A 15865-nucleotide genomic window follows, 5' to 3' on the forward strand; every position below is an offset into this window, starting at 1 on the left:
TTTTATGGTTTTTTTAAATCGAGTTTTCCTTTCCTTTATGTTTTCTATCCTCCCGTCTCCCTAATGTCTAAAGTTCAAAGAAAGCCAGGTGGAGGAGGGAAGGCTTTAGAAGCAGGGGCTGCGTTGGCCTGGCTCAGACGGGGAGGCAGCGGTGAGCGGCATGTCCGGGAAGGAGCCTGGGAGAGCGCAGGCGGCGATGGCTCGGCCGCAGCCGCTGCGCCAGGCTCGGGGCCCACCACCTCGCCCTGGTCGCCCGGTACAGGTCGCCCGGGCGAGCTGAGGGCTCACGGAGAACCCTGCGCAGCCAGCCGGGCCAGCTCGCATCCTTCTGACCTCTCAGACCTGGCAGCAGGGCTGTCGCTCGCCTGGCCAGGAGGAGGGCGCTGACTTTCCAACCAAAGTCCTGCTCGGGCTTCCGACCTCGGAGCGCAGGTGGTTCCCGGGTGCCAGGCCTGAGGGCGCTGACCGCCGGCTCCCCGTGCTCCCTGGCCTAACGCAGTCTAGCAATCCTGCGCCCAGAGCGATCCAGCCGCAGCCGCGGTTACTGATCAGTCCAAGCCCAGAGACTTCTAGCGGCCCGGCTGGGCCGGACCCTGCGGTCAACCTGCTGCCCCTGCCAGACTAGCCTCCGGCGACTTTCGGAGAAAGCGGGGACGTCTGCGTCCCGCTCCATTCTCTCCCGGCCCCTTCTGGGGGGATCCAGAGCGCCGGCGGCAATGCCCCCGGGGAGAGGTCTCCGATCTGGAGGCTGGGGGAGGCCGGAACCTCTTATTTTACCCGCTCGGCCCCGCTGGTCTCCCTACCTCTAGCCCCACTCCTCACCCCTCCCCGCCCTCCAAACCTGAACCATCAATAATTTAGGCCCCGGGAGAACTCGCGTTACCGGTATGAAAAGGCGGCAGCTGCGGGCAGATTAAAGATGAATAATTCAGCCTTCCCGGGCTCTGGGCCCGGCCCCTCATCCCCAATCTAAGGGGTGGGAATGGAAGGGGACCCGGCGGGAGTCCAGGTCCGGGGGTCCGAGCCGGCGCTGAGTCGGGCCTGGAATGCGCCACCGCCACCGGCGCCGGCTCCGGCTGCGGCTGCTGGCGGGCCGGTCCGCCGCCCGCGCCGCGGTCTCTCCCTTCCTTCGATCACCTTCAGCTCGCCTTGCTCCCCTTTAGCTTTCAAAGTGGCCCCCCGTGGGCAGCCGGGATTCGGCGGGTCCCCTCGGAACGGCCAGAGAGGAGAACCGGGGCAGAGGCAGCGGCGAGAAGCGGGCGGGCTGGGCGAAGCCCGCGCTCAGACCCGGGTTCACTCTCGCAGGAAGGGAGCCTGGGTTTCTGGCTTGGCTCGCGGAGACTCGCCGCAGCTCAGGGCTCCTGGCTCGGGTTTCCTGTGCTTGGATATTATTTAGGAAAATGTATTTTATCCGAGGGGTATTTCTTAAAGCTCTCCCACCTCCCTGTAATGCTAAATGTATGCTTAGGGGAAAACTCAGCTCTTCCTCCGGGCTCTCTCATCCAAAACATATATCAAGCGAGTTCTAAAAAGTTTCCCTGTGAAGTTACAAATCATCCTTAATTATTAATCTACAAAAGAGGAGATGTTTTTATTTAGGATCCATTTATCTTTTTTAAAAGCCTGGAAAAAAATCTCTGAATTGTTTTCCAAGCTAAAGACATATGACATGAATTAAATTCAAATTTAATTAAAATCATTCCCTTTTCTTATTTTGTTTTGGTTTCTTTGCTCCTCACCTCTTTTTTTTCTTTTCTTTTCTTTTTCTTTTTTTTGGTCACATCCTTTCTGTTTTCTCTTGTATTCGCTTGCCCATGTTTTATTTCGCTCTCCCTTCTCCTCCGCTTTGGCATTTGCCTTCCTTTTGTTCTTTCCCCCATATTTTCTCCCTCTTCGCCTACACCCTGGCCAGGTCACTGGCTAAACCGTCCTCACCAGGGAGTGTGAGGTGGGCAAGGAGCCTCCAGAACTAGAAGCAGAGCCTGGCTCTGCCCAGGTGCCTTCCGGAGGCTCCTCTACTCCTGCTCCTGCGGACTTCAATGTCTCTTTGGAACCTGTCTTTGTTTTTGGAGCATCTCCCGGGTGGGGTGGAGAAAGAAGACCCCACATCCTGCCAGTCTCAGACTCCCAACTGGAGGAGCAGAGAAGGGGAAAGAGAGGGAAGGGAGAGAGGAAAGAAAAGGAAGTATTTCAAACCAGCCCATAAGAAGCCTTGGCTGGGCTGGCGGCCGGGAGATACTGGGAGCTGAGGGTCAGAAGGGGGCACCCCACCCCCATACTCTTCTGCCTGATTGTCCTGACACTGAGGCTGCTGATGCTCCAAGTCTCATCCTGGACAACCACACTGCAAGTTGGGGAAAGGTAGAGATGAGGGGAGGGAGGCGAGGGAGGCGAAGGGAGGAAGAGACAGAAGATAGAGAAAACACAGCACAAACCCTGAAAACAGCTAGCTCATTAGTCCCCCAGCCCAGGGTAAGAGGGTGGCTAGGGAATTGGGGTTTCTGGTGGGGATGGGGTATAGACCCATGACTTAACAAGGAGCAGGTGGAAGGAAGGAAGGAAGGAAGGAAGGAAGGAAGGAAGGAAGGAAGGAAGGAAGGAAGGTAGGTGACGGGCACCAGGGAAGGTAGGAAGGCAGGCAGAGAGAGAAGCATGGGTGACAGGAGGCAGCAGGAGTGAAACGGAAGGCGTTAGAAACACTGGGAAGTGAGAGAGGAAGAACGAAAGGGGAGACTGGGAGAAGCCAGTGTGGCCTCCAGGATGGGACTGAGCACCAGGGGCCAGGGCCGCGCCAGGATGGAGCCAGGTTGGGACGGGGAGCCCCGAGCTGAGCTGGGACAGAAGCCGGGCGCCGGTACTCACGGTGCATCGCGGAGAAGGGGTCTGCTTTGCAGTGCATATCCATGGGGAGGCAGAGGAGCGGGAGGAGCGCGGCTGCCGCCGCCGTTTCGCCTCTCAAACTCAACTTCAGGACTTGAGGAGAAAAGGGAGGGATGGTTGGGGGTGGGGGTGAGCGGGCGCCCAGCTGCGGCGGGGCGCACGGGGGCGGGGGACGCCGCGCTGATCTCCCCGCGGGGACTCCTCCCTGGCCGGCTGGAACTGGCAACCGCAGTGCCCGCAACTTCCCACCGTCGGGACTCGGGGCTGGTGGGTCAGCAGAACGGCCCCGAGGCAGCGGGCCGGGCTGGGGGGATTTGGGGGCGCATGGCGCGCGCGGCCGCGGCGGCCAGGGCTGAAGCTGGGAGGGGGAGGCGGCTCGCTCAGCTCCCCTGGAACCCGGTCATCCGAGAGGCAGCAGTCGGAGAGGGCGAGAAGCCGGGGTGGCCCGAGGGCGCCGGCTGGGGAGTCGGGCCGCTCCAAGTGCCGGTGAGTTGGAGAAGTTGGCAGAGAAGTAGCAATCCTCGGGATGTCCGAGCGGGCGCCTTCGGGCGGGGAGAGCGCGAGCCGGGCCCCCGCCCCGGGAAAAGGCCGGCGCTCGCCGAGGCGGCCGAAGGGCCGGGAGGGAGGGAAGGAGGCGAGTGGCGCCGGCAGCACCAGGCTGGCCCCAGGTGGGTTGCGGCTGCGAGAAGGCTCGGCCAGAGACTGGAGCCTGGGCTCCCGGTGTGTCTCTCTCTAAAAGCTGCAAAGTCCCCTCCAGACCCCCTCCCCCTCCCCGCGCTGGGAGATGGATGACTTGTCAGACAAAGGCAATAGATTCCACCACTCTGTGATTCGCCAGCGCCGGAGCCTCGAGCTTCGGCGAGGAGGGCCCCGCGCCTGTCACTCCGGTGCCGGCAAGGGGAGGGCAGGAGAGGGGGAAACGGGAGGAAGGAGGGAGCAGCGGGCGAAGGAAGATGGAGGGAGGGGAGCGGGCCAGGGGGAGGGGGAAGGGGAGCCCGGGATTAAAACTACGCTGAGAAACGAAACTCGCCGATAAGATAAACGTTAGATAAGGATAAAGGGCGGCCGGTGTAATGAATATTCAGGCATCGACAAGAGCCACGGAGTGCTCGGAAGCCTGGCTGGAAGTCCCAACTCACCCAGCCCTGCCATCCGCCAGCCAGTGCCCGCGCGGGCCGCGCCGCCCGGAGCCGGGTCCGCATCCCCAGCCTTCACCCCCCTCCTCTCCGCTCTGAGTTCCCTTCCGTTCCTTCCTGGTTCTTCCTTCCTCTCTCTGGTCCTTCCCTTTCGCCTTTCCCTCCTGAGGTACCTCCCCACCCACGCACCCCCCAATTCTCATTCCGGGGCAAAGTGCCCGGCACTTGGTCCTCTCGCGTCCCACGCGCGGCTGCGCGTAGGGCTTCCCTCATCACCTTGCCCACGGGGTCTGGGCACCCAGAGCGCTCGGTTTAGAATCGAGGTGGACACCTAAGACAAGGACCCGCCTGCTTCAGCGGGACCCACCGGACAGTGGGCGAGCCGGGGACTGGGCTCCTGGAACCTGGGGTGACCCCTACGGAGGGCTTGGGGAGGGAGACGGTGCGGGGCTACTGGTCGCTGGCGGCAGAGAACGCAGGCGACCAAAGCTGGCTCTCCCCGGCTGGGGAGAAGAGGCTGCGCACAGGGTTGAGCGCCGCCCGCTGCCAGATCCGCGGACCCGGCGCCGGCACTGGGGGCGCATCGCGCTCGGCCGGGCCGCTCCTGCCGGAGCCGCCGGCCCAGCCACCGCAGCCCTCGTCCGCACTCGCTCCCTCGCTCGCTCGGGTCCGCTCGCTTGCAGGCACCAGGCAGGAGAAGCCCTTTGTCTCCTAACTGGTTAAGTACAGAATATCCAGGAGATCTTTATGAAATATTTTCCCTCGTCTCATAAATCATCTTGGCACTTCAGCTGATGTTTTAACTCTCTCTCCCTCCTTCACTCCCTCCCCCCGCTTCCCTGGGTCTGTGAAAGGGCGGCTCCGGGAAGCCCGCGCTGCGCTCCAGCCTCCCGGACTCGGGGCTCCTCTGGCCCCTGCCTGCAGAACCGGCTGTCCCGCTGGCAGGCGGAGTCCAGGCGGCCGGTAACGTAGGGGCTACACTCACCCGTCTCCGCCAGGAGGAAACGCCTACTGGGCCTCTTGCACCCAGGTTTTTGGGGGGGCGCCCTTAATCCTCTCACGGGGCTAGGGCCAGGCGCAGCCTGACATGTTTCTGAGCCTCCACTCATTAGGGGACCGGGTCTGCTGGGATCCTAGCATTTATCCTACTTCCTAGATCCTCCTGAGCCCGATCCCCTAAATCCACCTGCTAAGTAACTTCTGAGAGGAAAAACCAGTCTCCACCTGCCTCCTCCCTCGCAGCCCCCAACCCCACTTCCCTCGGGTGGCCAAGCGGATTACCTAGGGCGGGAGGTTGAAGACGCAGGGTCCAGCCCTGAAGGTCAGTCTCTTCCTCTGGAGACCTGCAGATGGCGCTCTCGGGTTTGCTTTGGCCTCAAAACCCCACGAACACGCACTAACTTCGTGTGGGTAGTGAAAAAGGAAAACCACAGTTCTTTCCGTCTAAAGGGAAAGGCCTGGGAGTCCAGGCTCTTAGGTGGTGTTAGTTGGTCCAGGCACGGGCTTTCTCGGGGAGGTCATTAACCCAGAACTGGGGTTTGGGGGCATCGAGGAAAGGTCCTTATTGAAAGGAGCTCAGAACTCAGAACTCAGGGAGCCCTTCTCTCCCATCTCCCTGTGTTGGTCCAGGAAGTTGTCTTTGAGAAGCTGAACTACTGGAGGAACAAGACTGTGGGCAGAACCACACATAGATTCAGGTTTTTCTAGAACCAGCTGGACACATCCCTACCGTTACATGTATGTTGACGTGTGGGTGCAGACAACAGGCATTTGCAAGAGGCACTTCCACCTTTTGTAAAGAAGGGGACTTAATGCACAAAGTATGCTGGACGTAGTTCTCACACACACGTACCCCCTAAGAAGTGAAGGAAGACCTTTCCATGACAGTCCAATTCCCAGGTACCCCCTGAGATTCCAGAGTTCCACCCACCTCACCTCAGCCCCTTCTGGGACCACTTCTCCATCCAGCACTACACGAGTTGGTCAGCCTCCCCCAGGCCAGGCCCTGGCAGCTTCCTCCTTAGCTCCAGCCCTTCCAGGCTCTAGAAAGTCAAAGAGCCCTGCTCCCTAGTGATTTTAGCCAAAGCCCTGCCTTCTCCTGGGGCTCCAGGCTGAAGGGCTGGCCTCTCCCGCTGATGCTCCCTTTCCTGTCTTTCCCTTTCTTCTTCTATAGAGCCTAGTAGAGAAGAAGAAGAAGAAAAAAAACAAGAAAGGGAAGAAGAAAGAAGAGGAAAGAGAAAAGGAAAGGGAAAGAAAGAAAACAACCCAACCCCAAACACAACCGGGGCTCGGACCTGTCAGGGTTGGTTGCTTTTCCGTCCGCCTCTAAATGAACCTTTTCTCTCTGGTGTTTTCAAAGCGGCCCATCCACCCCCCAACCCAGGGGCATTTACACTTCAAACAAGGCGCCCGCCTCCCTGCGGAAATTTAAAGGCAAATAAACTTTTGGGGAGTTGCTCTGATACCCATCTCGGGATTTGCTTCATTAGCCGCCTCTGTGCATCTGATCTGCCCAATAAATCTTCCTTGTGGATCTCCATTCCTCTGCCTTCTCCACTCCCTTCCCTGGCAGGCTTGCCTGGTGCCCAGAGCCCCCACCCTTGCTGCCTTCCTCCAGCAAAGCTGCCTGAGTCTCCAGTTGCCTGGTGCCTGCTCTGCTAGGGTCAGGAGACAGTAGTCCCCCTTGAGATCCTTTCTCCGCCCTACTATGTGCAAACGCACAGACACCCCCTCCCCCAGCCAAACCAACCGCCCAACTAGCACCCCAACTCCCAAATTGGTTTCTGGGCAGATTGTGCATGAAGGGATGGGTTTATGGAAACCCTGTCTGTTGCCCCCAATTGCACCGATTCTTTGGCGATCCTTCTGCTCATTTTTCCAGTTTCCCAGTCCCTGACCCAGGGCTTTCCACTGGGCGAGGAAAAGGAGAGGTGTGGCTGCCTCCCCTCCACAGGATGGGCCCTGAACGGTGTGGCCCAGGCACCCCACCTCCAGAAGTTTGGGAAGGTGGCTTGGTATGGGGGGCTGGGAGTGCGGGGAGCCCCCCAGCCGTGCCCCAGCCTGCTGGCCGGCCCTGCCTTCCTCCTTCCACTCCTGAGGCCTCCTGGGGAGTAGTGAGGGGAGCCAGGGCCCGGCCTCTCAGGGAGGGGATTAGAAATTCCGAAATTAAATGTATCTCCCTAGGAAATGCTTCCCACAGCGAGGACCAAATTAAATGCATTAAAGTTCAGGGGGGAAAGAAGCTGTTTAGAACCGATGGGGGGAAAACTAGTCCGAAGGGAAGAGAGGCAGAGAGGAGGAGGGAAGATAAAAGGGTGGTGCAGAGCAGCAGCTCCGCAGCTGAGCTCCTTTTCTGAATTATTCCCAGTTTTGGAAGTCATCACCTTCACAAAAAAACAAAAAAAGAAAGAAAAAAAGTTCGCCTAACAACCGAAGTCCCAGGCGGCCCCGCGGCCCACTCGCCCCAAGGTTCCCGGCGCACCCCGGGGCGCACACTGGGAGATCAGATTCCAGGCAGTGGGCGCACGCATCACCCGACCCCCTCCCCTGCTCGGCCTGACCAGCTCCTGCCCGGCCCTTTTCTCTCCTCCTCCCCATCCTCTCCCCACCCCTCCCCCTTCCTAGCCCTCTGGTCACGTTGGAGGATGGTTGTTTTTTTTTTTTTTTTTTGGAAGAGCTTCTGGTACAATATGGAGCACCATGGGCTGCAATTTCACACTCCACGGCACATTCCCCCTAAAGCTACTTTTTTTTTCATCTAAGACCCCCTAATTTCTGCTTCCTCGCTCCCTCCCTTGCTCCCTCCCTCCCTCCTGCTCTCACTTTTCTTTTCCTGCTTTTGTTCCCGATATTTGGGCTCCCTGCGTGAAGCCCGGGGGGCCAGAGTACAGGCCGCCCCGCCCTCTCGGTCTGTTGGTCCTGTGGCGGCTGGCGCACGTGCTGCGCCTTTATCCTCCCCGGACCCTCCCCCTTCAACCGGCTGCTTCTTACTAGAGGTCCTAGCGACCTGCCCGGCCCTTCTCAGCCCCTTTGAAGGGAAACGACAATGCAAGCCACTTGGCCACCAAAGCCGCCTCTTAGTGGCACGGGCCTGCCAGGTGGCTGCCGCTGGTGGGCCACCAGACTGGGGAGCAGAAAAAATAGTCAGAGACAGGTCTAAACTAGGAGTGGAGGGTTCTGCCCAACAGAGAACAAGTTGGGGGGGGGGGTTGCAGTGAGGCCCTGGTCAAACCTGGACAGAGTCTAGTAGTCCCTTCACACACACCCACACCCAGACACCCATGGACCTTTGAACGGCTAAAGGGACCACTCACCCCAGAGCCCACGGGAAGGAGCAGCGGCCACCGCCTGCACAGTCCTTTGGCCTCTTTGAGCCTCAGTCTTTTTGCCTGTGAAATAGGGATAATGACACCTGTCTTGCCTACTCTATGGAGCTAGCCAATAGGAAAGCACTTACAAACCAAACATTTCTATAGTAGAAGAAGGAGTAAGTGCCTGGCTCTCTGAACACTTAACCTTGCACGAAGAGGGAAGGGGGGGGGGGCGAGGCTGGGCATTTAGGCAAGGCAGGGGGTGGTATTTTCCAGACAACTTCTATCCTATAAATGTAACTAGAAGATCCCTCACTGTCTCCCTTCCTGGGTTCTTCCCTTTCAGGATTTTTTCCTTTCCCATAACCACACCACACCCCGTACATGTTTCCCACCCTGCTCTCTCTTTCCTGCCATTCCTCCATTACCACTTCTTCCTGCACGCTGCCCCACTACACTAGCGCAGCTGCTTGGGGAGCAGTTAAACTCCCCATCCCCACCCCCACCCGAACAGCCGGGTTAATTGTGGCCTCTGGCGCGGTCCCCTTTGGGCCAATCTGCCAAAACCGTCGGGAGGAGCTGGCCCGTTGGCGGAAATTTGGGGAAGGAAATCCCGTCCGGTCCGGTTCCAAACAAAGCAAGTTGGTCCTCCCAGGACCTGCAGTCAACCTGCCAACGCCAGAGTGGAGATGAGATGGTGCGGGGAGGCCTGGCCGAGGGGAGGCGTAGAAGGCGGAGAGGGGCGGGGAAGAAAAGGGCGTGAAAGGGGTGCGGAGGGCATGGAGAAGGCACCTGTCTCTGGAAGGCCTGCGGAAGCTAATTTGGGAAAAGTCGAGGTTCCCGCCTGGCCAAGAACCCCTTCCCAGGTTCCTCCCCAAGCCGGGGTGAGAGAGTCCCAGTGAGGCTGAGTGTCTGTGCCCAAGTAATGATTAACCCTCTTCTCAGTCAGGCCTTGAGCCCTCAGCCTAACCTGGCCCGGGTGTAGGGAGACGGTGCCGGTGCCGGCGGGCCCTGGACGTCCCAGGCGTTACCCGGCAAGTCCACCCGACGAGGGGGGTTGCGAAGTAAGGGGGCGAGCGGTAGACGGGGCAGCCGAAAGGGAACTCAGTGCTGAGCAGGGGGAGCGCAACTCCAGAGGCCGAGCTGATCAGAGGAAGCGGAATAGCCACAGCCAGAGTCCGAGGAAAGCAAGGGGCCACAGGCGGGCGAGGGCGCGGGGCTCTGCAGCGCCAAGGAACAGTGGGCGAGGCGGGAGAAGCCCGAGGGCCGAGTTGTCCCGGAGTTGAGAGCAAGCACCAAATCCACTCTCGGATCCCTCCGCGGCGCCCGCCCTCCCTGTCTCCTCTGCCAGCAGCTGTGCGGGTGTGAGGAGCGGGCGGAGAACGCGCCAGAGCCCAGAGCCGGGAGCGGTAAGGAAGGGGAGACCCGCCTACGGCCCTGGGAAGCCAAGGGCAGGGCCGCCCAGGCGGGGACGGGCTGCTTGGCGTCGCGAAGTGGCTGCAGACAAAGGACCGGAGCGGAGAGGAAGAGGGAGAAACGGGGGAGAGAGGGGCTGGTGAGACAGGGAGAGAGCCAAGGAGAAGAGGGCTCTCGGGGGACTGGCCGAGGTCAGTCCACTCCTGCAGCCTCCGCCCACTCTAGCCTGGAGTCCAGGTCCCGGGGCTCACTCCTGCTGGGGTTCCTGCCGGTGGGTCTGTGGCCTGGGGTCGGGGCAGGAAGTGTTGCTGTGGTTGGGTGTGTGTGTGTGTGTGTGTGTGTGTGTGTGTGTGTGAGAGAGAGAGAGAGAGAGAGAGAGAGAGAGAGAGAGAGAGAGAGAGAGAGAGAGAGAGAGAGAGAGAACGCAAAAGCGCGCGCCGAGTTAGGCAGGCGGGGGAGGCGGGGAAAGTCCTTCGCTTGGGCTCAGACCCCTGCCCCGGCGGCTGCAAGCCTCCATCCTCCGCCCTTTGCGGTCCAGAGCTGTCCCCCGCCCCGCCCCCCCCTTCCCAACTTGAAACAAAAGGGCTGAACCGAATCTCTCAGGAGTCAGGGCACTGGCTCTTTCTGGGGAAAGTGCTTTGGTTTGAGACTGTAAGGGTTATCCGCATCCAGGGATATGTAACTTTTCGGTCAGTGTTCCTGGGGGGAAAAAAGATGCAAAGTAAATCTCAGACGGAATAATGCCCGGGTCCTAGCAGTTCAATCCGCCACGTCTGGCCGGCGAGGAGGTCTAGACCCGCAGCTAACGAATGTATTGGAGAATCTGACTAATGTAGGGAGGAAGCCTCTTTCCATTTCTATATCAATTAAGGAGACTTTCTTGTGTCTCCTTGGCGAGGGGGTCGTGAGAGTGTGTGTGTGAGTGTTGTAAGGGTGTGTGAAAAGTGTGTGTGTGTCAGGGGGTGGAGAAGGGTGTCTAGGCAAACAGCTGTGTCCCAGGCGGGGCTGCGTTAGGAGCTCAGGACCCATAGCCAGCACCTCCCCCTCCTTCCTCTGTCCTGGGCTGCGCGGCTGCTCTGAGGCCAAGGCCTCGCAGCCTCATCCAGAGGGGCCGCCAATCAATCCTGCAGGTCAACACAGCAATTAATAACGGGGTGAGGAGGCCTGGCGAAAGAGGGCGGGGAGGCGTCGGGCTGCGTCTCCCCCGGGCGCTGAGAGCCCAGCGGCGGGACCAGGGAGTGGGAGGGGTCTCGGAGGGCAGGAAGAACCCTGGGAACCCACTGTGGGCCGGGAAGTGGGCGCAGGCTCCAGGAGAGAGAGGCCGGGGGCAGTGACGGGGCGCCTGAGAGCCAGCTGGGACAGGCCACAAGAGTAAAATAAGGACCTTAAGTAAAGGTCTTGTTTTTATGGCTCTGGGGTTTTGGGTGGTCTGACCGTAGCTGACCTAGATGCTGATTCTCTCCCCCGCTCCTTGTCCTCCCCCTTTTTCTGATGGTTTTGGCTGCTCTGGAACGGGCGCAGCGCCACTGAATAAAACCCGCATCCTTCGCAACCCCGGCTGCGGCGGTTGCGCCAGGGCGTCTGCGGCAGTAGCGCTCGCACGCGCGCGTCATTGTCATTTTGAACTAGCTGGATGGAGCCGAAAGGGACGCGGGGGCCGTCAGGGCAACGCGAGGCCCCGGGCAGCTGTGCCCCAGCCAGGCTTGTGTCTGAAAGAGGTGAGGGCAGAGGAGCGGGAGGGGGCAGTGAACAGAGAAAGAGAGAAGGCGGCTAGGGGGGCGGAGGACTCCAGAGCTCGGCGGGGCCTCCTCAATGGGAACAGCGACTTCCTTTTCGAGAAACAGCTCTTCTCAGGCCCGGCTCCACAGCTCCTCCCCACCGTCCCCAAACCGCGACTGGCGGGAATGCGATCCTCCCACCGATAAAAGCGGGGAAAAGAGCGAAGGGGAAGGTAATGCAATGCCCAGCTAGTCTTCCTGGCCGCTCTGTCCGGCCAGCCGGGAGAGCCGCTACTGGGTAAGCGCCCTGGTCCCCTCTGGAGTGTCCCGAGCGCCAGGAAACTTGAGATGAGGGCCCTGACCGGCGGTCGAGTACGGTCCCTCCCCCCTCCCACCGCTCTGCCTTCTCCTTGAGGCGCCGTAGAGAAGCTCCGTCTTCTTGGGGTGGGAAGCAGGTCCAGGCACCCCAGGCCTGCAAGGCAGGGAGAGTTGCCTTCCAAAGGGGAAAATGGAAAAGTGGGAGTATCAGGAGACTGAGGAGACAGGACAGGGCGAGAAGGAGGAATAGGGGCAGGGGACAAAACAGATCCAGACAGAGTGAGGGCGAGAGAAGCCGGGTGCAGGAGAGGAGGAGAGGGGGAGAGAGGTTCCCAGAAAGGCCCAGCCATTAGATCTGTCCTTGGGCTGCATATTTATACGGTCGAGGGGGTGCACAGATGGGCTCTCAATTGAATTCCATCTTCAACACCATCAGAGATTGATTTTGTACTCGCTTTTAATTTTGCCATAATTAATTAGATCATTACAACTGTTTGCTATTGATCTCCCTACTTAAACCTCTGGTGCAGAGGGGTGGCCCAGAGCCCTAAAAGCCCAGGAGGCCACAGTTGACACTCCTAGGGGCCCAGGTGCCATTCCCAAGGGGGAATGGAAACAACCCAGGGACTGGGCCAAGAACCTAGAGGAAGGGGGATGCTGAGGGTGGAAACTGCATTATCAGCTGAAAGAACAGAACCTGAGTTGGGGGGGGGGGTGGGGGGTAAGGGGAAGAAGAAGATTTGAGGAAAGGGAGGAGTGAGGCTAGAGTTAGCCTTTGACCTTGGTGGAATTATGGAAAACTCTTGGAAACCTGATCCAATCTTCTCCCCTGCCCCCCTCCAATCTAAAACTAAACTTGGGTCCCTAGCTTCCCACCCTGAACTACCCCAGTGCACCTCCTGGGCAGACAGAGCTGAGTTGGCAGGAGGGGGAGAGGAGAGGGGAAAGAGAGAGAAAGAGAAGCCCTCCACAACCTTCACTTTTTGGGTAAGCAGCTTCACATTCTCCCCACCTGGGTCCCCTGGGGCCTGCCACCTTTCCCCTGGTCCCAGGCCTCCCTGGAATTTTTTATTTGGGGGGGAGGGCAGAGCCTTCTCTCCACACGTGTTAGGCACACACACCAGTGCGTACACGTTGGCTCCTACTCAAATACACAAAACCTTCCCACACGTGCACACTGACATGCACCCAGCAAGCCCCGTCCACTCGCACACACGCACGCATACCCACAAGCAGTTCCCACTAGAAACTAAGGCCTTCCCAGTGCTCCCAACTCGGAGAAAGTTGTGCAGAATATTTCCACCGAGGGCAAGTGGAAAGATAAAGTCCTAAATGCGCAACGGAAAGGAAATGCCAGGTTCTGTAAAGAGGCCAAGAGAAGTTGTAACTCACTTTTTCTGGGCGGAAAGTTTTAAGTTGATTTAGAGGACAGTGGGCAGGAAAGCCCAGGAGGCCCCCGTGGTGGGAAGACGCCACAGAGCCCAGTCCCCAGCCACGACAGAGGCGCCACCAGGCAAGCACAGAGAGAAGGGGAGTGGAGTCCGCCCCTGGCGCGGCCGCCCCCAGCCCTCGCAGCCAACCCCCTGGCCGACGGCGCGGACAGGTCTCTCCAGGCTCTCACCTGCCCGGCCAGAGCGCTGTTCCATGCTCTGCTCCCCGCCGCTGCTGTCCGGGCCCGGGTCTCGCTTCTCCGAACCGCCTCGCCCCGACAGCGCGTCTCTCCTTTGCCGCCGCCGCCGCCCGAGAGCTGGGCGCAGCCACCCAAGACTGAGCGGCTCAGATAACCCAGGCTGCCTGCCGCCTCGGCGGTGCGCTCCGCTCCTGCCCGCGCTCACGCACCCGGCCGCGCAGAGGCACAGCCACGCGCGGGGGAGCCCCCGGCTCTCCGCCCCCGCACACGCGCGCACACGCCCCCAGGCCCCAAGCCAGCCTCAGGCAAGCGACTCCCGCGCTGCCAGAAGCGCCCAGAGACCAATTCCCCAGCCTAGACGCCGGCACTCTCTCACCCCACCCCCTCTTCACTGTGACAGGCGCTCCCCGTCAGTCTCCAGCCTCAAGCGCAGGGGCGTCTATGATACTCATGCACTCCCCACTTCCGTGAGGTCCCCTTCCCGGTGACTCACAGCATTGGCCCATCTGATTTTCTCCTTCATCAGGCTCCACAGCCTGCCACACACACCGGGGTCTCGGCCTCAGTTTCCAAGATCCCTACCCACACACCCCAACTTTCTCCTCCACACAGGACTTCCTCCCTGGTGGTCCCTCTCACCAACACATTGTGGAACTGCTCCCTGAGTCCCTCAGAAGCTCTCCTTCTCTGCATTAAAACAACAACTCAGAATAAAAAGGGAAAACCCTGTTGTCCTTGCCTTAAGGAGATGATGGGGGCCCCAGGGAAAGGGAAATGACCAGAGCCCTCCCAAACGCCTGCCACAGTCACGTGACCGCCCACTTGAGCCCCGCCGTCCCACAGTGTTCTGGTCCTCTCAGCCTATTCCTTGGACCCTCAGGTGCACAGCCTGTCCAAACACACTCATGCTCTTTCATGCCTGAACAAAGGATCACTTCAGCTAAGTTTCCCTTTAGCTTTTCCCCACATCCTGCCCTTTCTGTCTGGAATTTACCCCTTTCACACCTTTGTCACAAATTCTCCTTCAAACCTCTCATATACCACTTTCTCACATTCACTCTCTTGTACTCCTACTACTTAAACACTCAGACACCTATCAAGCACCATTGCTCCTACTCCTACCCCCTGTGTACCCCTTTCTCATTTGCCCCACTTTATAACCCTTCCCACTTACCCTGGCCCTCCTGCTCTCACACAGCCTTGCTCACACATGCTGAGTAACATGGAAAGGCTGTCCAAAAAAGTGCCGGGTAAGCCCCAAGGTAGGTTAGGAACTAGACGTTTGTTACTGGGAGTCCCATCCGCTTTAGCTGAAGTTCCTCTAGAAAAATTATACAACTAGGAACAGGAAGCTGGAGGGGCACAGGACCCCAGAGGCAAAACCTATGTCATTGTTTCCCAACTTAAATTTTTAAAATCTTCCTACAGATACATGAATTTCTATTCTTTCGGGCAAATCATGGCCAAATTACCATCTTACCATTACTTGTGACTTAAAACATCAGATTTGCCAGTGTTTCTTTTCATTTCTTTTTCAATCAAACAGTGGTTTTTCCAAAACATTTTTTTTGCCTTTTTTTATACATAGAACCACAACCAAGGACAAGAATGGGAGAGCAATAGCATAAATGATAGCCTAGTCACACACACACACACACAAATCACACTCTCACGTGGTTACTCCATGACACACGTGTGAGATGTTCACACACATAGTCTCTCTGTCACTTATTCAGAATTGCACCCAGTCACACACAAGGGCCATGACCTGCTGACTCATACCTTCACTATTTAGCTTTTTGTGCCTTTGTTAACCTCTTCTCTAAAATAGTGGTAATAATCCTTGTCCTTCTTACAGGTTTCTCACAAGATAACTTGTGTGGAAGTGACTTATAAAATGTAAAGTGTGACCACAGACACATTCATTGCTCTTGCTCCTATATTATCAGAGACAGGAACTGAGATCCAAAGTTTCTCTCTCTCTCTCTCTCTCTCTCTCTCTCTCTCTCTCTCTCTCTCTCTTTCTCTCTCTCTCTCTCTCTCTCTCTCTCTCTCTCTGTCTCACCACACACACACACACACACACACACACACACACACACAGCAGAGAAGCACCCACTGGGGAGCCAGGTGTTTTGAACTGAGACACACTCAGTTCAGTGTCCCTACCTGCTCCTGAGCCAGCTCGTCACAGTTACCTGAACACAGGGCCCAGGGTTGGGGCAGTGCCAAGGCTGGGGCCTAGGCCCAGGGGAAAGAAGCTGAGGCCATTGTGCTAAGCAGCCTGTCGCATACCAGAAGGACCAAGAGGAGGAAGGAGGTTTCTTAGCTCTTGGCTCTGATACTCTTGGAGTGTTGGAGACTACGGAAGCCTGCAAAGTGATGCCAGTCAAAGGGCTCAGCTCCATACCTCAGCCTCCCACCCACCTCCTCCCTCAGGCTCTGCTTCTCTTTGTC

At 58.5% G+C, this 15865-nt stretch overlaps 1 protein-coding gene across 10 annotated transcripts in view; it reads right to left on the reverse strand.

Annotated features, from left to right (window-relative positions):
• The window catches only part of PAX2 (paired box 2), a 92134-nt gene extending 76915 nt beyond the window's left edge, over positions 1 to 15219 (reverse strand). For 4 of the 10 annotated variants that reach the window (XM_036336297.1, XM_036336296.1, XM_036336300.1 and 1 more), the window contains exons 1-2: positions 13400 to 15213; positions 2863 to 2973 (exon numbers count right to left, since the gene is read on the reverse strand). In XM_036336297.1, the coding sequence (XP_036192190.1) occupies positions 2863 to 2973; positions 13400 to 13424 (136 nt within the window). In that variant the 5' untranslated portion in view covers positions 13425 to 15213. Of the gene's footprint in view, positions 1 to 2862; positions 2974 to 4019; positions 5250 to 5297; positions 6169 to 13399 lie in introns of those variants that run through there. The other 6 variants (XM_036336301.1, XM_036336305.1, XM_036336304.1 and 3 more) reach the window with 5 other exon arrangements.
• Positions 15220 to 15865: the final 646 nt, after the last annotated feature.

This window comes from Myotis myotis, unplaced genomic scaffold (genome assembly GCF_014108235.1).
Source record: "Myotis myotis isolate mMyoMyo1 unplaced genomic scaffold, mMyoMyo1.p scaffold_m19_p_15, whole genome shotgun sequence".
Lineage (NCBI taxonomy): Eukaryota > Metazoa > Chordata > Mammalia > Chiroptera > Vespertilionidae > Myotis > Myotis myotis.